At 33.3% G+C, this 22,688-nt stretch overlaps 2 protein-coding genes across 3 annotated transcripts; one reads left to right on the top strand and one right to left on the bottom strand.

Annotated features, from left to right (window-relative positions):
* The first annotated feature begins 636 nt into the window (after positions 1-636).
* LOC105560952 (dipeptidyl aminopeptidase-like protein 6) lies at positions 637-12,286 on the top strand. Its single transcript, XM_012010496.1, has 16 exons — positions 637-938; positions 2,902-3,063; positions 3,239-3,385; positions 3,481-3,608; positions 3,688-3,899; positions 4,108-4,271; positions 4,532-4,635; positions 5,064-5,184; positions 6,053-6,285; positions 6,368-6,666; positions 7,488-7,657; positions 7,791-7,933; positions 8,552-8,746; positions 8,985-9,145; positions 9,949-10,160; positions 10,654-12,286. Exons 1-16 carry the CDS (start codon positions 906-908, stop codon positions 10,801-10,803), a joined length of 2,634 nt encoding a protein of 877 aa, XP_011865886.1. The 5' UTR covers positions 637-905; the 3' UTR covers positions 10,804-12,286.
* Positions 12,287-12,381: 95 nt separating this feature from the next.
* On the bottom strand, positions 12,382-22,093 carry LOC105560953 (zinc finger protein 551-like). 2 transcript variants are annotated; one of them, XM_012010497.1, is made up of 6 exons: positions 21,356-22,092; positions 20,029-20,170; positions 19,430-19,585; positions 17,942-18,202; positions 17,072-17,241; positions 12,382-12,789 (listed from the first exon to the last, which is right to left on the bottom strand). In XM_012010497.1, the coding sequence occupies exons 1-6, from the start codon at positions 21,572-21,574 to the stop codon at positions 12,577-12,579; spliced, it is 1,161 nt and encodes a 386-aa protein (XP_011865887.1). In that variant the 5' UTR covers positions 21,575-22,092; the 3' UTR covers positions 12,382-12,576. The 2 variants fall into 2 exon arrangements, with proteins under 2 accessions (XP_011865887.1, XP_011865888.1); XM_012010498.1 differs by lacking the exon at positions 12,382-12,789 and adding an exon at positions 16,230-16,575 and having other exon boundaries at positions 21,356-22,093.
* Positions 22,094-22,688: the final 595 nt, after the last annotated feature.

Consider the following 22,688-nt stretch of genomic DNA (forward strand, 5'->3'; position numbering starts at 1 on the left):
AAAAAAACGACTGCTCGGAACGAAAAATGGCAAATAACTTTTTAATTTATTTTTTCGACGACTTTCTTGCTATGGTATTTTGATTCGCGAATTTCAGGACACCCTGTATATAAATTTTCTCTGCTGTATCCTGAGAATATGTTTTGACATTTCTATAGCTTTCAAAAAATGATTCTTGCCCTGATCGGCCTGATCAACGGAATGTGTTTATTCTTAATAAAAACACTATCATGCGCGTAATTTACGTATGCTTGTAAAAAATGCTCCTGATTGATGAACATTGTTTAATAATATCTCTGTCGACGAGCACAAGAAAAATAGTTAAAAATTTTATGCTGAGGAATAAACCTGATATTGATCAAAATATAATCCGACTATATGAGCAAATATTTGTAAGTAATATAATTTAGAAATAGTAAATTAATATTAAACGAATTGCCTGACTGAAAATGTCACATTTACTTAGTGTGTGTACAGACATATTGTTCTTTATCTCTTAAGCTGTGCGCAAGAATATTTTTATATATCGGCTTTCTCTCTCTACATTTTCCTCTCTCGCCTCTCTCTTTTCCTCCCTTCCTTTCCCACCTTTCCCTTTCCACCTGTCTGTGTATAGCGCAGCATCCGCTGTCGAATGCGCAAGCTCTACATCTGCAGCATCTCTCGGAAGGGATGTTCCGTCGTTCAGTATCGAAAATTCATACGATGCGAGTATAGCTGTAAGACACCTATGGGTGTTAAATAAGGTGTTCTTGTTATAGATTCGAAATTTGTGCAGCGAGTAAATTGCGATTGTAAAAATTCCTTCCAACATCGAATGGGATAAACGCATAGGACCGCGTCGTTTCACGTTTCAGATCTTTCCGATCAAGAAAAAGCAACGGCTCGTTCGATTTGCACCACCAATGGCAGATCACGAAAATATTTACGACGACGAGGTAATTAATTATACTTGCGGTTGTATATTATATCTGAATTCTCTTCATAAACTTTTATTATTATAGTTTTCTGTAAACTTCTATAAATCTCGTTATTTATTTTTTTGAACCTCAAATATAATCGGAGAAATTATGTTATCGTGATTATAATTTTGCTTAAAAGATAATATGTTCTCCATTAAAACAATTTATATATTCTATTTATGTTGCTTGTAAACAAGTATTAGTAGATTATCTTGAAATGACGTTAGGGGCACATAAATGTGGTGAAACATGACAAAATAAATAGGCTTAAAGTTTTCATAAACAAAAATTTGCTGTGAAATTTATATATAAATAAGTTATTAGCACGTTTGTCCTCAGATCCTAAAATCACTATGAAATATTTATTTGCATTTAAGAATCTGTTTTTTTTAAATCAGTAATCTTCATATGATCATATTCGATTGTGACAAACGTCACGTTGTGTTAATTATAAAATCCTTTAATTCTTGCATTATACATATTACTTTATCTTAAACATTTTTACTAGAATGTTTTTGCTTAAGATGCTTGATCAATAATACAACCTTGTTTTGCAAATATTTCCAAAGTCAATAAATTACTTTAAATGAATTGTAGAAAAGGTGATATTGATTATTAACTATACCAATTATATGTAATGCATCGTTGCAATAGGAAGCAAATAATAAATTGTTATCTAGTCATCTTATACGTGTACTATTTTACGGTAGTTTTGGTACAGGATATAGTCTTAATTACATATATGAAAAATTAGGATCATTAAAAGTATCTGTTTTAAAGCCTATTTTTAAGTGTGTGACATATTGATACGCATTTTCCTCCTAACACATTGACGCACGCAGCGCAGCACATCACTTCCCTCCCTATTGATTTTAGCTACAGCAGCTGACTAGCTACTCTCACCATGAAAGCTCCTGCAATCGACTTGTGTTCTATACATGACTAGTATCGCAACATCAGCAATTTTCAACGCTTTTTCAAATATCAAATACAAAAAAGAATGTAATCGACATATTTATAAAGATATAATTCCGCCAAGTACAACTCGATTTCCGTTGAATTTTCAAGATTCTGTGATCATTTAAACCATTTATTTACAATCATCATCTTCTAATCAATATATAAATATATTAAGGATCACAAAAATAAGAAAAAATGTTTTATTATGGTCAATCTTACTCCTTACTTATATCAAGCTTTTTAAGCTATGCACTATTCTACACACATTATTTTTAATGATCCACGCAAATGTCTTGTCTTTGAAACGCTTTTCCGTATCTTTCATATTTTTGGAGATATTTGTGTGGACCATTTAAAATAAGACACCCCGTATAAGTGCAGAGGGCCTAAGGGCCTACTATTATTTATTTTATAATAAGCACACGTGTTTATTGTATATAAATTTATTTGTGTTCAAGATAATAGTTTACGAAAAAAATTATTTGCACCCTATCCAGCAGGCATATAATTAAGCAATTAATGTTAACACAATACTAGTAATATGACCAAATATCTAATACTCAATGCTTGAGACTAGATCAGTAATGTGATCAAGCATCTAATACTAGTGTAATGTTTGGAACATGTAAATCTCTTATTTCCAACATGGAATGCAAACAACAGTACAATGATAAATGCGTAGCAAGACGCTAATCGTATTTATTAGCAACATAAAAGCAATTTGTGCACACTGGCTATCTGGGATTGAAAAAAAGTCTCTAAATTTTTCAAAGTTAATTTAATTTCTCAGTTATTCGAAAGTTTGTCTGACATAACAATTTTAGATAAACCTGATAGCACCACGTTTATGTTGTAATACAATGACGTAGCCATCGCTCTCTTATTCGTACTTCGCAACGCTCTCGCATTACTTATTAGTATATACATATAATAACTCGATCAGTTTTAACATTAGCGTTAGTAAAGACCTTTGTGACAGGAGCTAGTTTCATCCAATCCAAATCAAAGAAACTGGCGTGGGATTTTGATAGCGTTGCTCGTGATCGTCGCGGTCCTAGCTCTTATTGTTACATCTGTAGCTTTGCTCACACCTCCCGATGATGGTCCCAGAGTACGAGGAACACGATTACGTCTCTCCGAGGTATGTAATGATAGATTCGTAATTAATATGGTCTATAATGAAAAAATGTAGCAAAATATACTTTCGATGAAAAATACGAAGCAATACATTTTTCTCTGAAAAAGTTTTTTTTTAAATTACGTACATTTGGATATACGATAGAATTAGCTCAACGAGATATATTTCTATCTTTCAGGTTCTCTCCGGCGAATTATCTTCTTTATTATTTAATGGATCCTGGGCGAGTAATCGCCATATATGTTATCGAGATATCTGGGGTGGTATTTCTTTGTTAAATGTTTCGAACATCGTATCACGTAGTTTAATGCCAAATGAGACATTCGTAAGTCTTTCGCTAAAAATACCGTAGGAATAAATTGAATTATATTATCTTCGGTTTATTGTCAGAATAACAAATGTTGACCTTTTATTTTACAGAGGCGATTGAACCCGGCAAAATTCTCTCTATCGCCGGATCATAAATTCTTACTTCTTGCTCAAAATATGAAAAAACTATTTCACTATTCATACCTAGCGCAATATGTCATTTATGATCTCAATACACGGTCAGTGTAACTCACAAAGTATTGATAATACATCAGTTACTAACAACAGGATTAATAAGAAATGTTTACAATTTTACAGAGAATGCATACAATTAACACCTTATCCTGAAAAGGTCGGGCATCCATATCTCCTACTTGCGCAATGGACTCCACGCGGACACGGACTCGTCATGGTGCAGGACTACGATATTTATTATACAACAAGTCCACTAAGCAATACTGCATATCGCGTAACAAACACTGCAGTACCCGGCATATTGTCTAACGGCATACCAGATTGGTTATACGAAGGTATAAAGATATGTAACTTAATTATCTATCGACACACTTCTAGCTTAACTTTCATATAATTTAGTATACATATATAAAGTCATAATGAAAAGATATAACTAATTAAGATCTTAAGGACACGTTTTAATATTGAGACAATGTATACGCGAGTTTTAACAAAGCTTAAGTAAGCCGTTATCTATTATTATTATCTCATTGTTATTTATAGAGGAAATATTGCACAGTGGCGAGGCACTCTGGATGTCGCCGGATGGTCACATGATGCTTTATGCATCGTTCAATGATTCTCTCGTAGAAGAGATGCACATTTCATGGTTTGGAGAGGGAAACAAAGCGTTATATCCTGATATACGATCCCTACGATATCCCAAGGTACGCGATATATTCGAAAAGTTATTGCAATAATTTTTGCTGTGTGTATGAAGCTAGGCTTTTTTTAACAATAATAGAGAGTTAAATCATGGGACGATTATGATACAAACCTGATACATTTTTTATCGGGAATCAATAAGAAAAAAGACTGCCAATACAGTTAGACTTTTTTATATTATTTTTATATCTTTTTGCCTTCTAAACAAGACGAAAAGAAAGGAATATTATATATTCTAGAAACTTTGTGTTTTATTTACTAGCCAGGAACGCCAAATCCTTCTGTACGGCTGTACGTTGCCGATTTAGTTGACCCGAAAAACATTCGTACAAAAATAGTGAAACCACCACCAATCATCGAACATACGTAAGTTCATTAGTACTACCGTATAAAAACTGGCATGCAGTTTTATTATTTCATTTTTCACAAACTCTCGCGCTGCAATCTTATTATTACAAATTGTAATATAGATTGCTATTTTACTCCGCAATACGAGTATTTATGTGTAATTAGACAAGAGGTGTTAAACGCGGGTATTAAAATTTTTATTACAACAAATCTAAAATCTTTATTATGTCGAGAACAATGGAAGAAAAGCACTGTTACAAATGAAGAACTGCGTTTCAAAAATTTTCTTCACATTGTATTAAGTTACCGGAATGCTCGTAATATTATTGATTTAAAAATGTATGTTTGCTATTTAAAAAATTTCTAATATCAATCAGTATATGCACATCGCCTGTCATTTATCTGTCGACATTGTTTTTGAAATGCACTTCTATTTTCCCTATCAGGGACCATTATTTCTCGACTGCTTCGTGGGTATCTTTGACGGAAGTCTGCATAACATGGCTGACGCGTGCCCAAAATTTTTCAGTAATTACCATCTGCAAAAGTCCAATGTGGCATTGTCAGGTTTGTAAGTGCCATTTTTTTTCGCTCTGGGAAAAAGAAAGTCAGTTACAACCGATTTTGGGGCCCACAATTAGTAATCGAATTATTTAGATTGTTCGTAACTCTAATCTTTTAAGAATTTTATCCCGCGTAACTAAAAATCACAATTAGCTGTTCTATCTCTATATCCAAGATTTTTAAGTAATGCTAATCAATTCTCTCGCAATTAGTTCTGTTTGATATTCAGTAACGCAAAGATAATTTTCACTTAAGTGGCACTAACCGAAATGTTAAGTTGTTTAACTACATCAAAAAACGGTCAAAATTTTTCCCAGAGTAGAGTTACGAACAATCCAAATAATTCGATTACTAATGATGGGACCCAAAATGGGTTATAACTGTCTTTTTTTTCCCCAGAGCGGACAAGATATACAATAAAAAATATCTAGGTGAATGTTTGGAAGTGGTGCTCCAGCAGGGAAATTGCGGCTTTCTTTGTACCAATTAATAAAACAAAAACACATGTTCGTAAGATTTTAAGGGAGAGTTTGAGGTTTTCGTAGGAAAAATCTAAGTTTCTTTCTACAAAAATCTCAAGCTCCCCCTTGAAACCATATGTACATATATTTTTATAGCTTGTTTTATTAATTGCTACAAAAACAACTGCAATTTCCCTGCTAGATGACTTCCAAACGTTTACCAATAATAGTATTCATATTAATAATTTCTATATTTACTACGAGTCTATATTTTAACCATTCTTATTTTCTAAATACATTTTTCTCAGTATTTTCTAAATTAAAAATTGAATGTGATAATCTTTTACCTTAATACGAAAAATAAGTATGCTTAGTTAACACTTGTTAAAATTGTTAATTTATTATTTTAGGAAATTCAAAGAATATCGGGCGAGGGTGCGTGGGTGGATACACCACCAGAAGCCCCTCTGTTTTCAGTAAATGGCAGCAGTTACATTGCAATAAGTCCCGTGAAAGATGGACCGACGGGATATTACAAACATATAATTTGGACTAACGTACTCCGAAAACAAGTAGTGCCTTTGACGCATGGGAAATTTGAAGTTGTTAGGATTTTAGTATGGGACCAAACAAATAATACTATGTGAGCAAGTAAACCCATTAAATAAATGCTTACGATTTAATATTGTGAGATGGTATTGTAAAATAATTCGCGTTTCAACCAGATATTTCATCGGTATTCCATTTATGAGACCGGGTCAAAGACATCTCTATCGTGTAAGCGCCACTCTTCCTCGTATGGGATCGCCTTTGCGGCCCGCTATATGCCTCACGTGTACCATTTCGTCCGACATGACGAACAATGATGAAAATGAACATCGAACTAGTTCTTCAAATTGGCAGAATAGTCCCATCAATCGAAATGAATGGCATGATCATTATGAAATTCATACTGACAGTAAAGAACATCGTCAAGCAAAGGATATCTCCAAAAAGGACAAACTGAAAAACAGAAATGTTTTAAGTAAGTGCTACCATTAATTATTCGTATCTCGTTTCATGCGTGAAATGTCTCGTGAATAAAACGTTTGAAATTTGTTAAAATATTTTCCAAGGATATTGTGTAATAAATAAAAATACTGTTAAAACATTTATGTTAGTTAAAATATCTATTTCGAATCAAAGCATAGAGTACCACTCATAATTGAATACGCAATACAAAAATTTAGATAGAAATATGTGAAAAGAGATATATGTCCCTAAAAAATTTTTATTACTTAAGAGAAGGAGAATTTTCTAGATTATACCGTGAAAAGACATATTTATAATGATCTCAGACTTTGTTTTGGTTGAAAAGAAATTCAAGTAATCATTTTGAATCTGTAATTTCTAATGACTTAGTTTACACCGCGTGTTCAGACCGCTTATACTTTATATTCGACCTATTCACGATAGATCGCGATAATGTAAACGCTGTAAACAGTTGATGACTAGATCTGGTTTGGCTCGAGTTTCTTTTTCACTTGCTGTAACCTAATGTAAGCTGCACGATGTAACATTGTAAACGCAGGTGGCTTGGCTCCTGCACGAAGGAGTGGGTATGAATGCTTTCATGGGGTCCTTCTATTTTTGTAAATTCATATAACTTTTTCATAAAAAATGTCACTTAATGCATTGTTGATCAAATGTATTGATATGGTGTTATACGTGCACATCATATACTTTTTAATAACTTATAATTATATAATTTTTTAAATATTATAATGACAATTGGATTGTAATAATTTCATTTGTTCAATGTATGAATAACTCTATTAATCGGCCCTATGCATTCTGTGTTTTCAGAAAGCGGCGATCCACCTTGTCAATATCACAATGCGATCTTCCCGTCCACAGACTTCGAATATTTCGTTCTTGAGTGCCTTGGACCTGGTATACCTACCGTGGCCCTTTACAAAATGGAAATGTCCGTGCCGCGACTCATTGCAACATTGCAGAATAACACGTTATTACGCGTATGTTTTTGCGCGTGTTATAAATTACCACATTCCTATTGAATATATTTTCATCGCCAAATATCCACCAATTTTTTTTATCTTAAAAATGTACCACATATAATGTAAATATTCATACAAATGTTTATTACAGGAAAGAATATCGAACATTGCACTTCCGCAAGTGAAAACATTTCCTGTACAAATAAGTGGTGGATACAATGCCCAGGTGAGATTGCATCTACCGCCTGGGCTAAGAGAGGATGAGATTACGCGGTATCCGTTAGTTGTTCAAGTGTAAGTGTATCAAATATAAGTAGATTCGAATCTATCACTTTATGATAGAAACTGCTTATAAATGTACATTTCGAATTTTGCACGTATTCAATCTAAAATTCAAAAGTAATCACTGCCCAGCAAGCAAATAAACATCAATATAACATTATTATAATGATATTCATTAACATGTAACGTTGTGTAATATGTGTTTTAACCATAGACATAGTAAATATAGATTGAGCGTCCCATTAAATAAGCTGAAACTTGTGAAGAGAGCGAGAGAAGATTTAAGAAGTCTTTCTTTCTCTGTCTTACACCAGCGTAAAAGAAAAGAATCGTGCCTGCGCAGTACTATACTGCCTGATTCTCCCTTGTTACGATGGTGAGACAGAGTAAAAAGTCTTCTTACATCTTCTCTGTCTCTCTCTTCACAAGCTTCAGCTTATTCAATGGGACGCTTAGTTTATATTTACTATATGTCCTATGGTTTTAACGGTGTAATCGATCGACGTTATTTTATGGACAAACATTGACGTCAATTTTAATGTTATAACAACATTGAAATGAAAGTGTCTTAACATATAGTCTTAACATAAACTATATGGTGTCTATACACGATAATATTTATTGTTACAGGCATGGTGCTCCTGGATCACAATTAGTCACCGAGACCTTTAAAGTGGATTGGAATACATATTTGGCTAGTCGGAGGAATGTTATTGTCGCACAGATCGATGGCAGGGGAAGCGGAGGACAAGGCTATAAATTGCTTCACGAAGTTTATTACAGGCTGGGTTCCGTAGAAGTGGCTGACCAACTCGAAGTTACAGAGTAAGTAAGATGCTAATCACATGTATATCCTAAAGTACCGCTGGTCTAAGAAAAAAATATTTTATTTTTATATATGTTTTTATATTTATTAATATATTACCTTAATATTTTGTCCAAGTTGAAATCTGCTTGAAAATATTACTTTTATTTTTTGGAGCAATCAGAGAGTTTGAAACTACGCTAATAAATTCAAACTTGTAAGATGCTTAATTTCATCGCTGATTATATAATTATATAGGTACTTACGGGATTCACTGCACTTTGTGGATAAACGAAGAGTCGCCGTATGGGGATGGAGTTATGGCGGTTTCGTCGCTGCTCGTGTTTTGGCTCATCCAGAACAAAAGGTGTTCCAGTGTGGAATAAGCGTCGCACCTATTGTCTCCTGGGAACTTTATGGTACTGTAAATTGCTAGATTATTGTATTTTGAAAGTATAATCGAACTTCTTAACTTCCTTTATAAAGGAACTCTGATAATGGATTAATTTTCAAAAATATATACTTTAAATGCTAAAAGTACATAGTAACAGAAAATATATTTGCAGTTAATGAGTTTTCAATTATAGACAAAACTGAAGCAATATAATAAGATGCGACAAAGGCACTTTTAAAGCAAATAATTATTTTCAAAATAAATTTATAATAACATTATTTAGACACTAACGAGCTGTCACAGCTTTTAGCTCTCTATTCCTTCGAATTATTTTAATATTATGACTAATTTAATTATACAATGATCAACATAAATTATTCTAGATTAGACTAAAGAATCTTTAACACATAATTCTCTCTCTTTCTCACCCTTTTTCATTATAAAATATTACTAGCAAACATTAATTAAATATGCTTTCGAAATAAATTTACTCATTTTCAAGAGTCATAAGTAAATAACTTCATATAATTTTTATAAATTAAATTTACAAATCTATGTATATATATTTGTCAAGAGATAAAATAATAACGATATTGTTGTAACTTTAATGAACCTCAATTAGTGTTTATATTTACAATTTAAAGTAGAATGTTGTTAAACTATGAAGGTATAGCTAAACTTCACTTATTAGTATGCGAGTGGATGGAAAATGTTATAGGAGAATTCTCTAGACCCGTTATATGTATTAAAAATGTGATTCTTGGCTGCACTGCTAATGCTGCATTTACGTTTATTATCTGATTTTAACACAAATGATTATTAATGCAGATTCTGCGTACGCTGAGAGATACATGGGATTACCGAATGTGACATCCAATTACAAAGGCTATGTCGAATCCAACGTTTATGACAAAGTAAAGTACCTACACGATAAGATGTTTTATTTGATACACGGGACTGCGGATGACAATGTCCAATTCCAACAATCCATGGCACTTGCCCGTCATCTTGCTAAAGAAGGCGTACTCTTTCGACAGCAGGTAATTTGACGATTTTTGCATAAGACTTCTTGTACAAGTGACTTAACAATGAGTCAGTAAAAAAATATTGGATGGTACTTGACATTATTTTATAACTTAAGAATTATGTATTAATATTAAAAAACAAGGCGGAAGAGAGTTAAAGCAAGTTTTCCTGCTGACAATTGTCAGTATACATATACAAGTAAAATATAAATACATAAATGGACAACATTTTGACCTGTCTTAGACTTCTTTTTCCATTATAAAATTAATAAAGCATAAATCGCAATATAATTAGAACTATTAAAAGATACAAAAGTTAAACGTGTATTGTTTATTCATGGTCATCACAGTTGTATTCTTTATTATAAATAATTACTGTAAAAATTCAACTTAATTGATGTAAAATTTAGTATTATTAAATATGTAAAGTCAAATTGCAAAAAATAACTAAAAATTTATAACGTGTAACTAGAAATGTACAAACATACATACTTGTTGATTTATTCAGGTATATCCAGATGTAAGTCACACTTTGGCAGGCGTTAAGAGACATTTGTATCTCTCCATGGAACAGTTCTTGGAGGACTGTTTCCAAAAACAAGTACCTGTCGACTCAAAAGCCGGACTTGGCAGCGGTGGCTCTGGTGGCATGTACTAATATTAAGAGATAGCAATTACATGCCCTATCACGTAAAGGTACCTACGAGTTTAAAATTGAATTAAAAAGGAAAGAAAGAAAAGAAAGAAAATGAATTGTGAAAATCTAAACATCTCCAAATTGTGTTCCATCTAGTAGAATACTTGCAGAAGGTATATGTATGACCCATCGTTTTGTACTCCGACAGTCGAAATGATAAAATTAAAAATATGTAAAATTACCCCGTGCATGCATTAACAATGCGTTTACACCGGTTAAAAAAGCACGTATCAATCATCCAATCAAATAAATTGTCTATGAAATATGTGACGATATTTATTTAAAGATATCTCAACACATTAGGCAAAATGGATACAACGGAATTTGTCGCCGAAATAGTCGAAATAGAGGAAAATTACATTATAATGACAATCTTATCACATATACACATACATACATATATATATAATACAAATACATTTCTTAAAACATGCGACCATATTATTAATTGTTATACAACTTAGTTGTTAAAAAATGGCAACTTACATTCTACATTTTACTTGAAGAATTTATATGTTTGTACATAGGTTTTTATTTATATTGTCTTAGTTATTTAATTAATTTTAAATAGTACCTTTGTCATGAACTTAAATTTTTAACAATTATATCTCTTATTATTAGTCATCAAGTGCTGGATAACAAAAAAGAGAAAAATGGAAACAAAAACAGTAAAAGACACAAAGCTTAGCTAGTCATGGAATCATAATTCCATTGTGTACATATGAATCGCGTAGGTATATATGGAACATAAGTTTCCACATTTAACTCTTCCATCAATACATCATTTTTCACTTTTCCATCAATGCACCGGATACTCAGATACCTGAATACCTACTGCATATATTTTAGTATTGTATGACCTTGTAAAAATACCATTATAGCTGCTGCTAAAACCTTGAATATTTTTTCTTATATTTAAAAAAAAATTCTTATTGTATTTGAGAGAATTTTCCTACTTCTACAATAAAAATCTTGAAATAGCTGTTTTATGCGAGTATAAAGTTTTGACATGTGAGTTGTATTCAATATAAATAACTAACATGAATTAGTATGTTAATATAGTAAAATATGAATAAATATGAATAACATATGTTTTGCATGTAGCTGAATGTCTCTCCTGCTGTTTTTTATTAATTTGTAATATTTGCAAGCAATATTGTTAACAAGGAGAAGTTGTGAAAAAGTAAAAAAAAATGTCACGCAAGTGATGGAAAGTTTTCGAGCATTAGTAACAGCTGAAATATTTGTATATTATTCACTACTAGAACTTGTGTTATCATTCTAAATTGAATACAACAGAAAGGGGAGAGTATTTGAAGTTATTATTAAATCTTGTTGATTCCTCAGATAGTGAATATTCAGACAAAAGTTGGATTCCTAATGTTAATGCACTACAGTTTCGCAAATTATAATTAAAACACTAAATAAAACATTTTGTATTTTAGCAAAGTAGTTCTTATTTCTTCAGTAAGAACCTTCAAACACTTCAATCTTTTATAATTGCAAGAAATTAGTAGTAAGTACACGAATATCCGATACATGGAGATGAGATCAAATACAATGTATTTAAGTATGACCTGAATCAATCGCCGTACAGTAGAATTGCGTTCACACATTGTTGTCTCATTAAATTATGGGTTTTTGACCAACAATGCAAATTATCCGTATACATATATGCATACGTTAGTAATTAACAAAATTTTAAGTAAAATTATTACAAATTGTAACAGTCGATCAAAAGTCAGAGATAGACTTGATGTACTTCTTGTTGGAGCATCTGCCCAGATGGAGCAACATGTGATTCTTCAAATTGGTTGGTTTGCTGAAACCGCGACTGCAAATATGACATCTAAATGGCCACAGTCCGTTATGCACGTACATATGACTCTTCAAGTCACCCGGCGTCGGAAATGATTTTGAACATTGTGAACATTTGTGTGGTTTTTCCTGGAAAAGCGTAATAAATATTTTACAGTGAATGCGGACGAAGTAATTCAAATTTACAGACAATTGAACCATCAGATTCTTTATGGGAAATAATCATGCTGTTTCTGTAATGTTTTTCATCAGCTTTCATTGGCTGTGTTCAGCAGACAAGCATCTTAATAGCGCTTAGTAATTTTTTATATGATTGGGCTCTGCTTTTTTGTTAGTTTCTCACTGGTTTCTAAGTATAGAAACGAATTGTAATGAAGACTTGCCAAGCGCTTACCAAATTGTTGTTCCTGCTGAATACAGCCAATGATTCGTTATTATGATGAATATTTCCATGTGCCTCGATGGTCGAGTCGATTTTGTACATTTTTATATATTCTTCGTTTTTTTCATTAACATAAAGCGTGGTCTACAATGGCAGTAGGAGTAGTGGATTAAGGCTGTAAGACGTCGGAGTAAGCTCGTGTTTCCGGTGTAGTAGGCGTAGAGTAAGGCTGTAAGCAAAATGGTTCAATTCCATTTCGTACGACCTACTCCCTTACTCTCAGCCACTGATAATCAGCTCACGAAATAAGTTAAAGTTGAAACCCTGATCTCGTTTGCGCCTGTTCACAGGCCGAACCCACCACCTCCGACCGATAGATCTCTTCGTTTGCATAATACGCCATTGAAGAGTCAAGAGCTGACTCCATAATAATATAAATAACACAAATCCAATTCTTCGCACATCCATATTCACCAACAACGGTAACATTTGTGTAATAACATTGGTTAACACTGATTGGCTCATTATAATCCTTACTCTACGCCATTGTAGACACTCGGGCGTAAGGGGACCTTAATCCTACAGCCTATGTCTAACGCCTACTTCTTTAATCCACTACTCCTACTGCCATTGTAGACCACGCTTTAGAATAACATTTTTGAAACTGCGTATTAACTGATATTTGGAAATTAACTATCAAAGTAATTAATTGGAAATTTTACAAGTAGCATCTATATATTCTGTTGCAACAGAACAGTTTATTGGGTACCCAATATTGTATATAATAAAATATGTTTGCTTTTCCTATCTTTCTTACGGCACTTCTCGGATTTATATTGCAATTTCTAAATTTCAATATTAGATACATAATTTTAGAATCAAAATCTCTGCTTGTCATGGATTTTTTGCTAAGGCTAAGTAGATTCAGAAAATTGACGATTTGACAAAGAATACGCGATTTTGAAAATCATACGGGATGATTTAGCGGCGGGGCCTTTTTGACGAACGATTAAAAATGGTTCGGTCGCGCTCTCGGCATATCCAGTGGCAATTATTCACGGAGGCAGGAAGGCCATTTAGCAAATAACCTTGCTAAACTAAAACCGGTGTGTGTACGCGGCTCGTTAAGGCCGCCTGCAACACGTCGCCTCTTCTCTCTTCTGCATGATGTACGCGTGTGCGTGCACACGATATACCTTCTCTCGTTTACACGCGTAATCTCGGATGCACCTGCTCGTATGGGGTGCGATACGTGTTTGAACACGTGTGCGTAAATTCCCGCTCTGCGAGGTTTGGTTCGGCGTTCGTAGCTATACATATAAAAGAAGCGAATTGCAAACGATAAAATAATTGCGTGAATATTTAAAAGAAATTAATCGTGAACTTTTGCCTTTTAAATTTGAAGCTCGAAACACTTTTCAAAGGGCTTCAAAGACACATGATTAAGGACTAAGCTGTGTTCCATGTAATAATTGAGATTTCCTATATTATTAATTAGATAAGAATATGTCGTAATAAAAATAGGATTTTTATAAAGACGTCGGACACTGCGAAAATTTCTACATTTAATTGAAATAGATCTTTATTAACATGAAATTATCACTTGTTGATTAAATGAGATAAATTATAGTTATATAAAATGCATGTAGAACATTGTGTTTAATCGTTTAAATATAAAAATATCATCCTTCTAGCACCAAGAATTTTAAATTTCTCTTTATCGTTTTGTAACAAGTTTTTTAAGCGAGAAAATAAAATCAAAAAGTAAAAGCGCAAAAATTAATTTATAATAATAATGTCAGATATGAGAAGCATCACAATAATAAACATCAATTGTGTTCTATTTACAGAAAACAGCAGTCGCGCAACAATTAGAACAATAAAGTACCGAACGTATTCATTACAACTAAGTATGCCCAATTTTTGTCGAAACATTTGCAGCATTAAGAATTTCGTGAGACGGATAAGGAGATGAAATTCGGAAGAATTTTGCAGCAAGAAGGAGAGCGAGAAGAGGCAAAAACGGCGAGGCGGAAAGGGAAAATCGGAGCAAAACAAATCGCGCGGAAGGAGCAGCGGGATGACTGCAGAACGTGTGCAAGAGAGCAGCAGGGGGAAGGGAGCCAGGAGGGTGAGTAACGTGGCGAGGAGCCTCCGGCTCCGTACGTTCTCTGTCTCTCTAATTGGATCGCATTCCATGCGGTAGCAAGTAATGGGCCAATTACAGTAGCTGATGGCACAGACCAACCTATATGGCTACCGAGATATCATTACTTCGGGTAGGATTAGAGAAACTCATACAGTTTCCGCTGTGATAAATAAAAACTTTGCATCCTCGGCTGTTCCCGCGCATGCACTACTCCTTCTTCAATCGTCTTTCATCATCATCGCTCGGCCTTTTTTTTATTAGACACTCCAATTCTACCAGGCTTACGCGAAAGGCAAAGAGGTTGAGAACACGCATGGTACAAGCACGTAAGAAGATTACGAACGTCCGCGATTAATGACAATTCCGACAATTTGAAATTGATGTTTATAGCAACTTGTGTCCTGGGCTACTCTTGCGAAAAAGATTTTTATTGCTCTTAAATTTTACAAGCGATTATAGATAGAGATGAGATCAAATTTATACAGGTAAGCAGATAACATACTGTATTCAGTCTTTTGTATTTCTTATTTCATTAAATTATTAATAATTTATTGTTTGTTTCTCTCCAATAATAATTTTTTTTTATTATTAACCATTTCCGCTCACTTATCCAATATTTGACTTTCTTTTATTTTAATTATTAGTAAACTTTGCATATTTTATTATTTTGTCGTGTATGTATTTTATTCTTCTTTTACATTTCTGAATAATCTTCATGGACAGTGTTTCTTTAATGGATTTAGGAGCTCTTAACGATTAAAAAACAATTATTGACTACTTTATTTATTCTTATTTCTATTTAGTATATTAAAATAAATAATTACTTAAACTATAATTTAAACAATCCTGACTTTTTATATTTGTCGTTTAAACTTAGGATTTGAATTTACTTTATTTTAAATTCTTTTTTATAAATTTTTGTTGCCGATTATTTAGTTTATTATTATTATTGTTGTTATCCAACTTTTGGATAATAATGATTGACCAATAAGTTGGTTTATTACTTATTATTATCTAAACAAAATTATGTCAAACTCATATGCTGACTTTTACTAACAAAATTATTAAAATAGTAATCATAATGTATATTCTACAAACCCGGGAAAAAAATGTTTGTATCTAATCATATCTGAGTACATCTAACTCACATTTACGTCTCATATAATTGGCTAGGAACAAAATCCATACATGCTTATGTCTGAGTTAGATGTACTCATATATGATTAGATATAAACGTTTTTTTCCCAGGGAATTACAGTAAAATCACAATTAGTGTAAATAAAGGTGTAAATAAAGTATCTCAATAAAGTGTAATAAATTTTCACTGAAAGATACACATTTGATCGAAAGAGATATATCAATTGCTTCGGATAATATAAGATTTCTGAAATGTAATACATCATTTTGATTCATAAGTGGATATCCATTAATTCAGACAGAAGTTAAATTAAAAGAAAGTGAGAAGGAAATATTGTAATTTGTAGTATGTATAATCTAGAAATGTGTACATAAGAGAGAAGAGTCAAAAGAATCAAACTGATTAAGTTACATATATTATTATTGCCGATTTATTTATGTTATAAATGAACTAAATTGATCCGTAATTAATGATATCTTCATAAAACTGAAGAATTTTCTCCCTATTCTGCTTCTCCATTACTTATAATTTACTACTTGACCATAAAATAGAAATATTCACATGATTGAAACAACATTTTTATTTTAGGTAAATTATCAAAATGAAAGAATTATAATAAAATTTTGGAAGATTGTGATTTCACTGTATACATGATATAGGCATTAAATTGTAGACAAGTGTTTTATGAAGAAAAATGGAGAAACTATATTATATATGTAACAAATATATATCGAACACTCACCTTGATATGAGTCATCCGATGATAATAGAGATTTGACGAGGCTGTGAACTTCTTTCCGCAGACGAGGCACTGATGAGGTTTCTCGCCGCTGTGAATGCGCTTGTGCGTGTTCAACGAGCTCGAGGTTGAGAAACCCTTGTTGCACACCATGCAGACATGCGGTTTCTCCCCTTCAATTTAATGTTGTTCCTGAATTACCGTCACTAATTTTTTACATTTTATGATTCTGGCTCGATTTATACATAGACAACGTGGCGCAACAGTTTCTGTTTCTTTTTAAACGCATATAATTTATTTCCATTATCAAAAACAATCGTGATTTCGAAAAACTGTGCAACTTGCCATAAATCGTGCAACAGCTTAGGCGAGCTATTATACAATTTATTTAATTTACGAAGACGAAAATATCATATCGAGATGTACGTAAACATTTTACGATTTTCTCTTGTTTTAAGATTGTTCAAATAAACTTGATTAAATGATTGAAACGGAGTACAATTGATTTGAATTTCTAATAAAGGATAATATATTAAGATAGAAAGTTTTTAGAATGAAAAATCAAACTGAATTACTTTTTACATGAGAGAAATATAGCTTTACTATTTTTTTAATTGTTAATAAAATTTAATATTAATTAAAATTTGTTGCGTTTAAAAATTTTATTGGAAATAGTGACTTTTGATAAGAATGGTGTCCAAAACTTTATATTGAATCTGGCAACAGCATTTTAAGATATCCGGAAATTACAAAATGTCGATTAATTCCATACGTAATTTTCCTATGTATAAAATATCACAGGTCAATGTTAAATACAAAGAAATCTCATTGCTCGAATGAGTTAATCATAAACTCTAGCACTTCGTTTCATACCTGTATGCGTTCTCATATGTCGTTTCAGGAGAGACGGCCGGTCGAAGGATTTGCCGCAGACCTCGCAGGGTAATAAAACCCTCTCTCCTCTCTTAATTGTCGTCAGGATACTGCAATCGAGGTGATCACCGGCCAACGATAACGTCGATGATGAGGATTCCTCGGACGTCGATTCGTATTCATCCAACTCGTAATAAGAGTGTGATATCGGTGGTAAAGAATGATGAGCGAGTAGCGTCATCGATAAGTCCAGCGGGGATTCTGCGTGATAAGTAATAAAAATGAAAATTATCTATTGATTTCATTTTTAAGCGGTTTAGAATAGAGAGAGAGAGAGAGAGAGAGGGGGGGGGATAAGTTATAAAAATAATTTTTATTTATTCTAGCCAAGTAAAATCAAGTGAAAATGAAAGAAAAATAGTTGCGGCAATTCCACGTTGATCTTTGATCTCCCTACCGATCGATCGCTGTTACGGCCGTTTAGCAGTAATCGCAGTGCAATCGGAGAAAGAACAACAGGATCGTCGAAAACGATCTGAAATGCAAATACGCGGTCGGCATTTTTGTCGGTAGGATCACAAAAGGTACGCGATTTCCGATTCAAATGTGCAGGCTGCCACCATTCCCGCGCGCACAAACCGAAGATAAAGGACAGTACAATAGCTGCGAGATAGCTAGGCGATCCTTAGTTACAATATCGGACCGTGATATTCTTTGTAAATTTGAAAATGAGAGAGCACAAAACGAAATTGGACATGAAACAATGAAGTTGGTATGTAAATACGAATTACATAATTTAGATTTTAAAAATCTCAAATGACAATAGGTAACAGGCTCGTTCTTTTTATAACTGTAACCTGTAACTTATTTTTTTTTTATTATTTAATACGGGTGAGTATTTCACGAGAAATTACATTTGGAAGTTTCATTAAACTTACAATTCATAAACAAATTGCTTTTATATTTTAACTATTAAAAATATTCTTTGTAATCTTTGTACTACTTTTAACTTTTATTAGTAGATGTACACACTCTGCACTACTACTGCATATATTACCTTCTTCTTCTTATCAATAACTTGAGAATAATAAGCGATTATATTTTTATATAACATTTAAAGTGATTTTTGGAAGAAAAAAAATTATTTTTGACCCAGAATTAGTTTTATATCATTCCTCTTTGCCAATGTCATGAATGTGCAATTTGAGAAATGGCAACTTACAATTGAAACAATCACAATTTATGTTTTAAATCAAGCTTTTATATTTTTCTGTTTTGTTAAATTTTTATTTGTCACAATCTTTCACCCAAAAAGTACAATCCATGTCAAATGCTTATTCGTGGTTTAGACATGGGAGAGACGAGATTATGTTGCCAAAGTTCCCGGAAATTTCTTACAAATAATTCAAGTACATTGAAAAGATATTTTCCCAATAATGTTTAGTGATAATATCTCTAAATAAGCTTATACCTACGTCTTTCACTTACCGTCCAAAATTGAATCAATCGTACACCTGTAGATTGCCGATCTGGAACATACATCGTGCGAAATGATAACAAAGTCCTGCTGCGTTACTGGCAGGAACCAAGCCACTAGTTCGGTGTCCGGTTGAACGTTCTTTATTACCTCAAATATAGGTTCACCTGAAGAAATGACAAATAAGAAAAATATATAAAATAGAGCAAGATACGAAATGAGAAGATATTAACATTAAAATACTCTCAACAGACTATAAACGATTTCCAATTAAAATATATCTCAACCATGTAACTTTTAAATATTATTTCACCAAAACTTTTAACCGCTTACGAGATCTTTTTATTTTTTAAATCAAAAAGTGAAAGATCGAACATAGCAAAAGAAACAAGTAATATGTGAAAAATAAACAAGATATCTCAAAAGAAAACTACTAATGCTCCTTTTTCCTTTTATTACTTAATTTATAATTTGTATTACATATTTGGTTTAATTCTTCTATTATTTCTTTTTTTACACGATAAATAAAGTTATATTAATAATATAAGCAAGTGTTCCACACCGTGTACAACAGTGTACGATTAAAAAACTTATGTTGCTTTCAACTTACCCTTTACCTTTGTACCGATTAGATTAACTTGTTCATCATACGATTGAACAATACGAAGAAATCTTATCCAATTGCATTGTCGCTTGTTAAGATTGTAATTGGAAAAGAAGACTTCATCGTAGCAGCCGTATTCACGTCTGATCTAAAAGCACATCGACGATATGTGTATTGATATCGAATTCCTTTTCGGTAACACATTGATATGTGTCAAGTAATATTGATAACAATTTTTTCTCATGGAGTGCAAAGCGATATATCAATATATGTGTAACATAAAATAAATATACAGGGTGTACTAAAACCACCGGATATCCTTTTAATCATATATTCTTTAGAAGCTTTCAAGACAAAAATTCTAATACAAAAATGTCGAGGCTATAATAGTTTTTAAATAATAAGCGATTACATTTCACAAATGACAGGCCTGAGATTTCGCGCGCTCAGGTACGGCGACACGACAAGTGATAAAGGTGTTGCTACGAATATCGCCCTTTTTAGCATAGCGACAACTTTCACAACAGACTTAACGATTCATTCTCGAATTAATTGTTCCTCTTGTTATCTTTAACCATTTCTTTCGTTAACTTTGTGTAACGTCTTATTAATAAAAGGGATGGATTCACTATGATGAGCATTTTAATCAGACTGATATCCTTCGATCTAGTCGATCTCCGATATTCTGAGTGAACTTGGAATTTTCAGTTGGATTCAATCTAGTCTCCTGCCTCTCTTTATCCTCAAGTTTTCAAAATAACCGGATCAACGTCTTCTCAAATATTTTCTGTCCCGTTAAACGGTGACTTTGGTTCTCGCTCGCTCGCGAAACACATAGGAACACTTTTATCACTCGTCATGTCGCCGTGCCTGAGCGCGCGAAATCTCAGACCTGTCATTTGTGAAATATAATCACTTATTATTTGAAAACTATCATAGCCTCGACATTTTTTTTATTAGAATTTTCCTCTTGAAATTTTCTAAGGAATCTGCGATTAAAAGGATATCCGGTGGTTTTAGTACACCCTGTATATATTATGCTGAATGATAGCATTGAAAGTTACACGAGAGAGAGAGAGAGAGAGAGAGAGCCATATTTAAATTAATATAGACATCTAAAATTTAATCTTTTTAGAATAATTTTGTTACATTTTGTTACATTTTCATTTATACATTATTTTATTGTTATTGTTTAAAACTGATATAATATTTTTTATTGGTGCTATAACACGATATATTAAATCGTATTATAGCAGGCTAAGTAAAGATAAAGATTTTTTAAATATAAATTATATAAAAGTATTTATGTGAAATATGCGGTTCTCATACTTACATCATTGTCATCAAGGAGGGAATAAAGATCGATCTTGTCGAACCTAATTGATCCTTGAAACGGATAGATCAAGGTTCCCGATGGTATAAACACATTTGACCATACCGAAACTCTCACGTCTAATGTACTCGAATCATTCTTGAAGAGATTTTTGCAGGATGACTGATCATTGGTGAGGACCAAGGAAAATTCTCTAGGTATCAATACGCAAGTTTCCATAACAGGTACCCGCGTGGAAAGTATTTTAAGGATTTACCACACTGTATGGATACTTTCACTTAACGAATAATTATTTTGGGCACATCCGTAATATTAAAATAGAACGTTTCGGTGGGACAAAATCAAAACACATTTATCACGGTCCAGTAGAACACTAGATGTTTGTAGATAGCGTGTCACATAAAAGGTCCATCGCTGACGAATTTCAACGTAGATCGGATAAGGCCATACGTTCTTTAAAAACAATTTATTTAATCTCCAAGCGTTATTGTATCGCGACGGTAGCTAGTTAATCACACGTTAATTTATTTGTCACGTATATCGCGTTGAAGCGCGAGCTAACATATATACGTATTGCGAACAAACGGAGAGGCAGAATTATTCGTTGTGCAAGGTGCAAGGCCCTCAGCCGACTGGATGGGATTAACCGACTGATCTTGACCTTGCGACGGGTTACCAGCATTTGCTACCGAATGGTTAGCCCTTCCCCTCCAGAAACTACCTATTCCCACTCTCCACGCCGGGCTCTCGCCGCGGTCTTTTTCATCGGCGTAGTCGAGAAATAGCCTTAGGGATATCCGACCGGCCACGACTGGATTTCCCCGCTCTTCGTCAGCCGTTCACTGTCATGTGATCGAATCACTGTTAACAACGTCCTCGATTGAATGAGATATCGAAAAATCTACAGTGATCTCGCAAGAACGAGGTAAGAAATAGAGGAGAGCTACAGATCTCTTTGTAACATCTATAATTCGTCTTTCAAGCAACTGATACATTAATAAACGTGTACAACACCCACGCGTAAACGGGAAAAGAAACGTGATATATCCCCGGCAAAGTGGATTCTACGCCAGTGCGATATTCACCCCTCCACGTGTACTTGGCGTGAGGGCAACTCGAGTGTGGAGCGGGTGCCGGTCTGTTCAGGCCGGCACAAGGAAGCCGGCCGGTAATCCTCTTCGTCTTCTTCGTCATCTTCGTCGTTGTCGTCATCGTTGTCTTCTTCTTCTTCTCCTTCTTCTTCTTCGCTCCTCCACCATCCGCGACGACGCTTCAAAGAACCCACGTGGGTGCCCGCGCACCTGTCGCTCTCTATACCTGCCCCCCCCCCTCT

The sequence above is a fragment of the Vollenhovia emeryi genome, unplaced genomic scaffold (genome assembly GCF_000949405.1).
Source record: "Vollenhovia emeryi isolate VEMERY1.0 unplaced genomic scaffold, V.emery_V1.0 DF939216.1, whole genome shotgun sequence".
In the NCBI taxonomy this organism is placed as follows: Eukaryota; Metazoa; Arthropoda; class Insecta; order Hymenoptera; family Formicidae; genus Vollenhovia; species Vollenhovia emeryi.

Excerpts from the sequence above, each read along its gene's own strand:
- LOC105560953 (XM_012010497.1), bottom strand. The coding sequence starts at position 21,574 with ATGGAAACTTGCGTATTGATACCTAGAGAATTTTCCTTGGTCCTCACC. Across the intron at positions 20,171-21,355 it reads CCCTCCTTGATGACAATGAT|ATCAGACGTGAATACGGCTG; the intron begins GTAAGTATGAGA and ends ATGTGCTTTTAG. Across the intron at positions 19,586-20,028 it reads AATCGGTACAAAGGTAAAGG|GTGAACCTATATTTGAGGTA; the intron begins GTAAGTTGAAAG and ends TCATTTCTTCAG.
- LOC105560952 (XM_012010496.1), top strand. The coding sequence starts at position 906 with ATGGCAGATCACGAAAATATTTACGACGACGAG. Across the intron at positions 5,185-6,052 it reads GTCCAATGTGGCATTGTCAG|GAAATTCAAAGAATATCGGG; the intron begins GTTTGTAAGTGC and ends TTATTATTTTAG. Across the intron at positions 9,146-9,948 it reads TGTCTCCTGGGAACTTTATG|ATTCTGCGTACGCTGAGAGA; the intron begins GTACTGTAAATT and ends TTATTAATGCAG.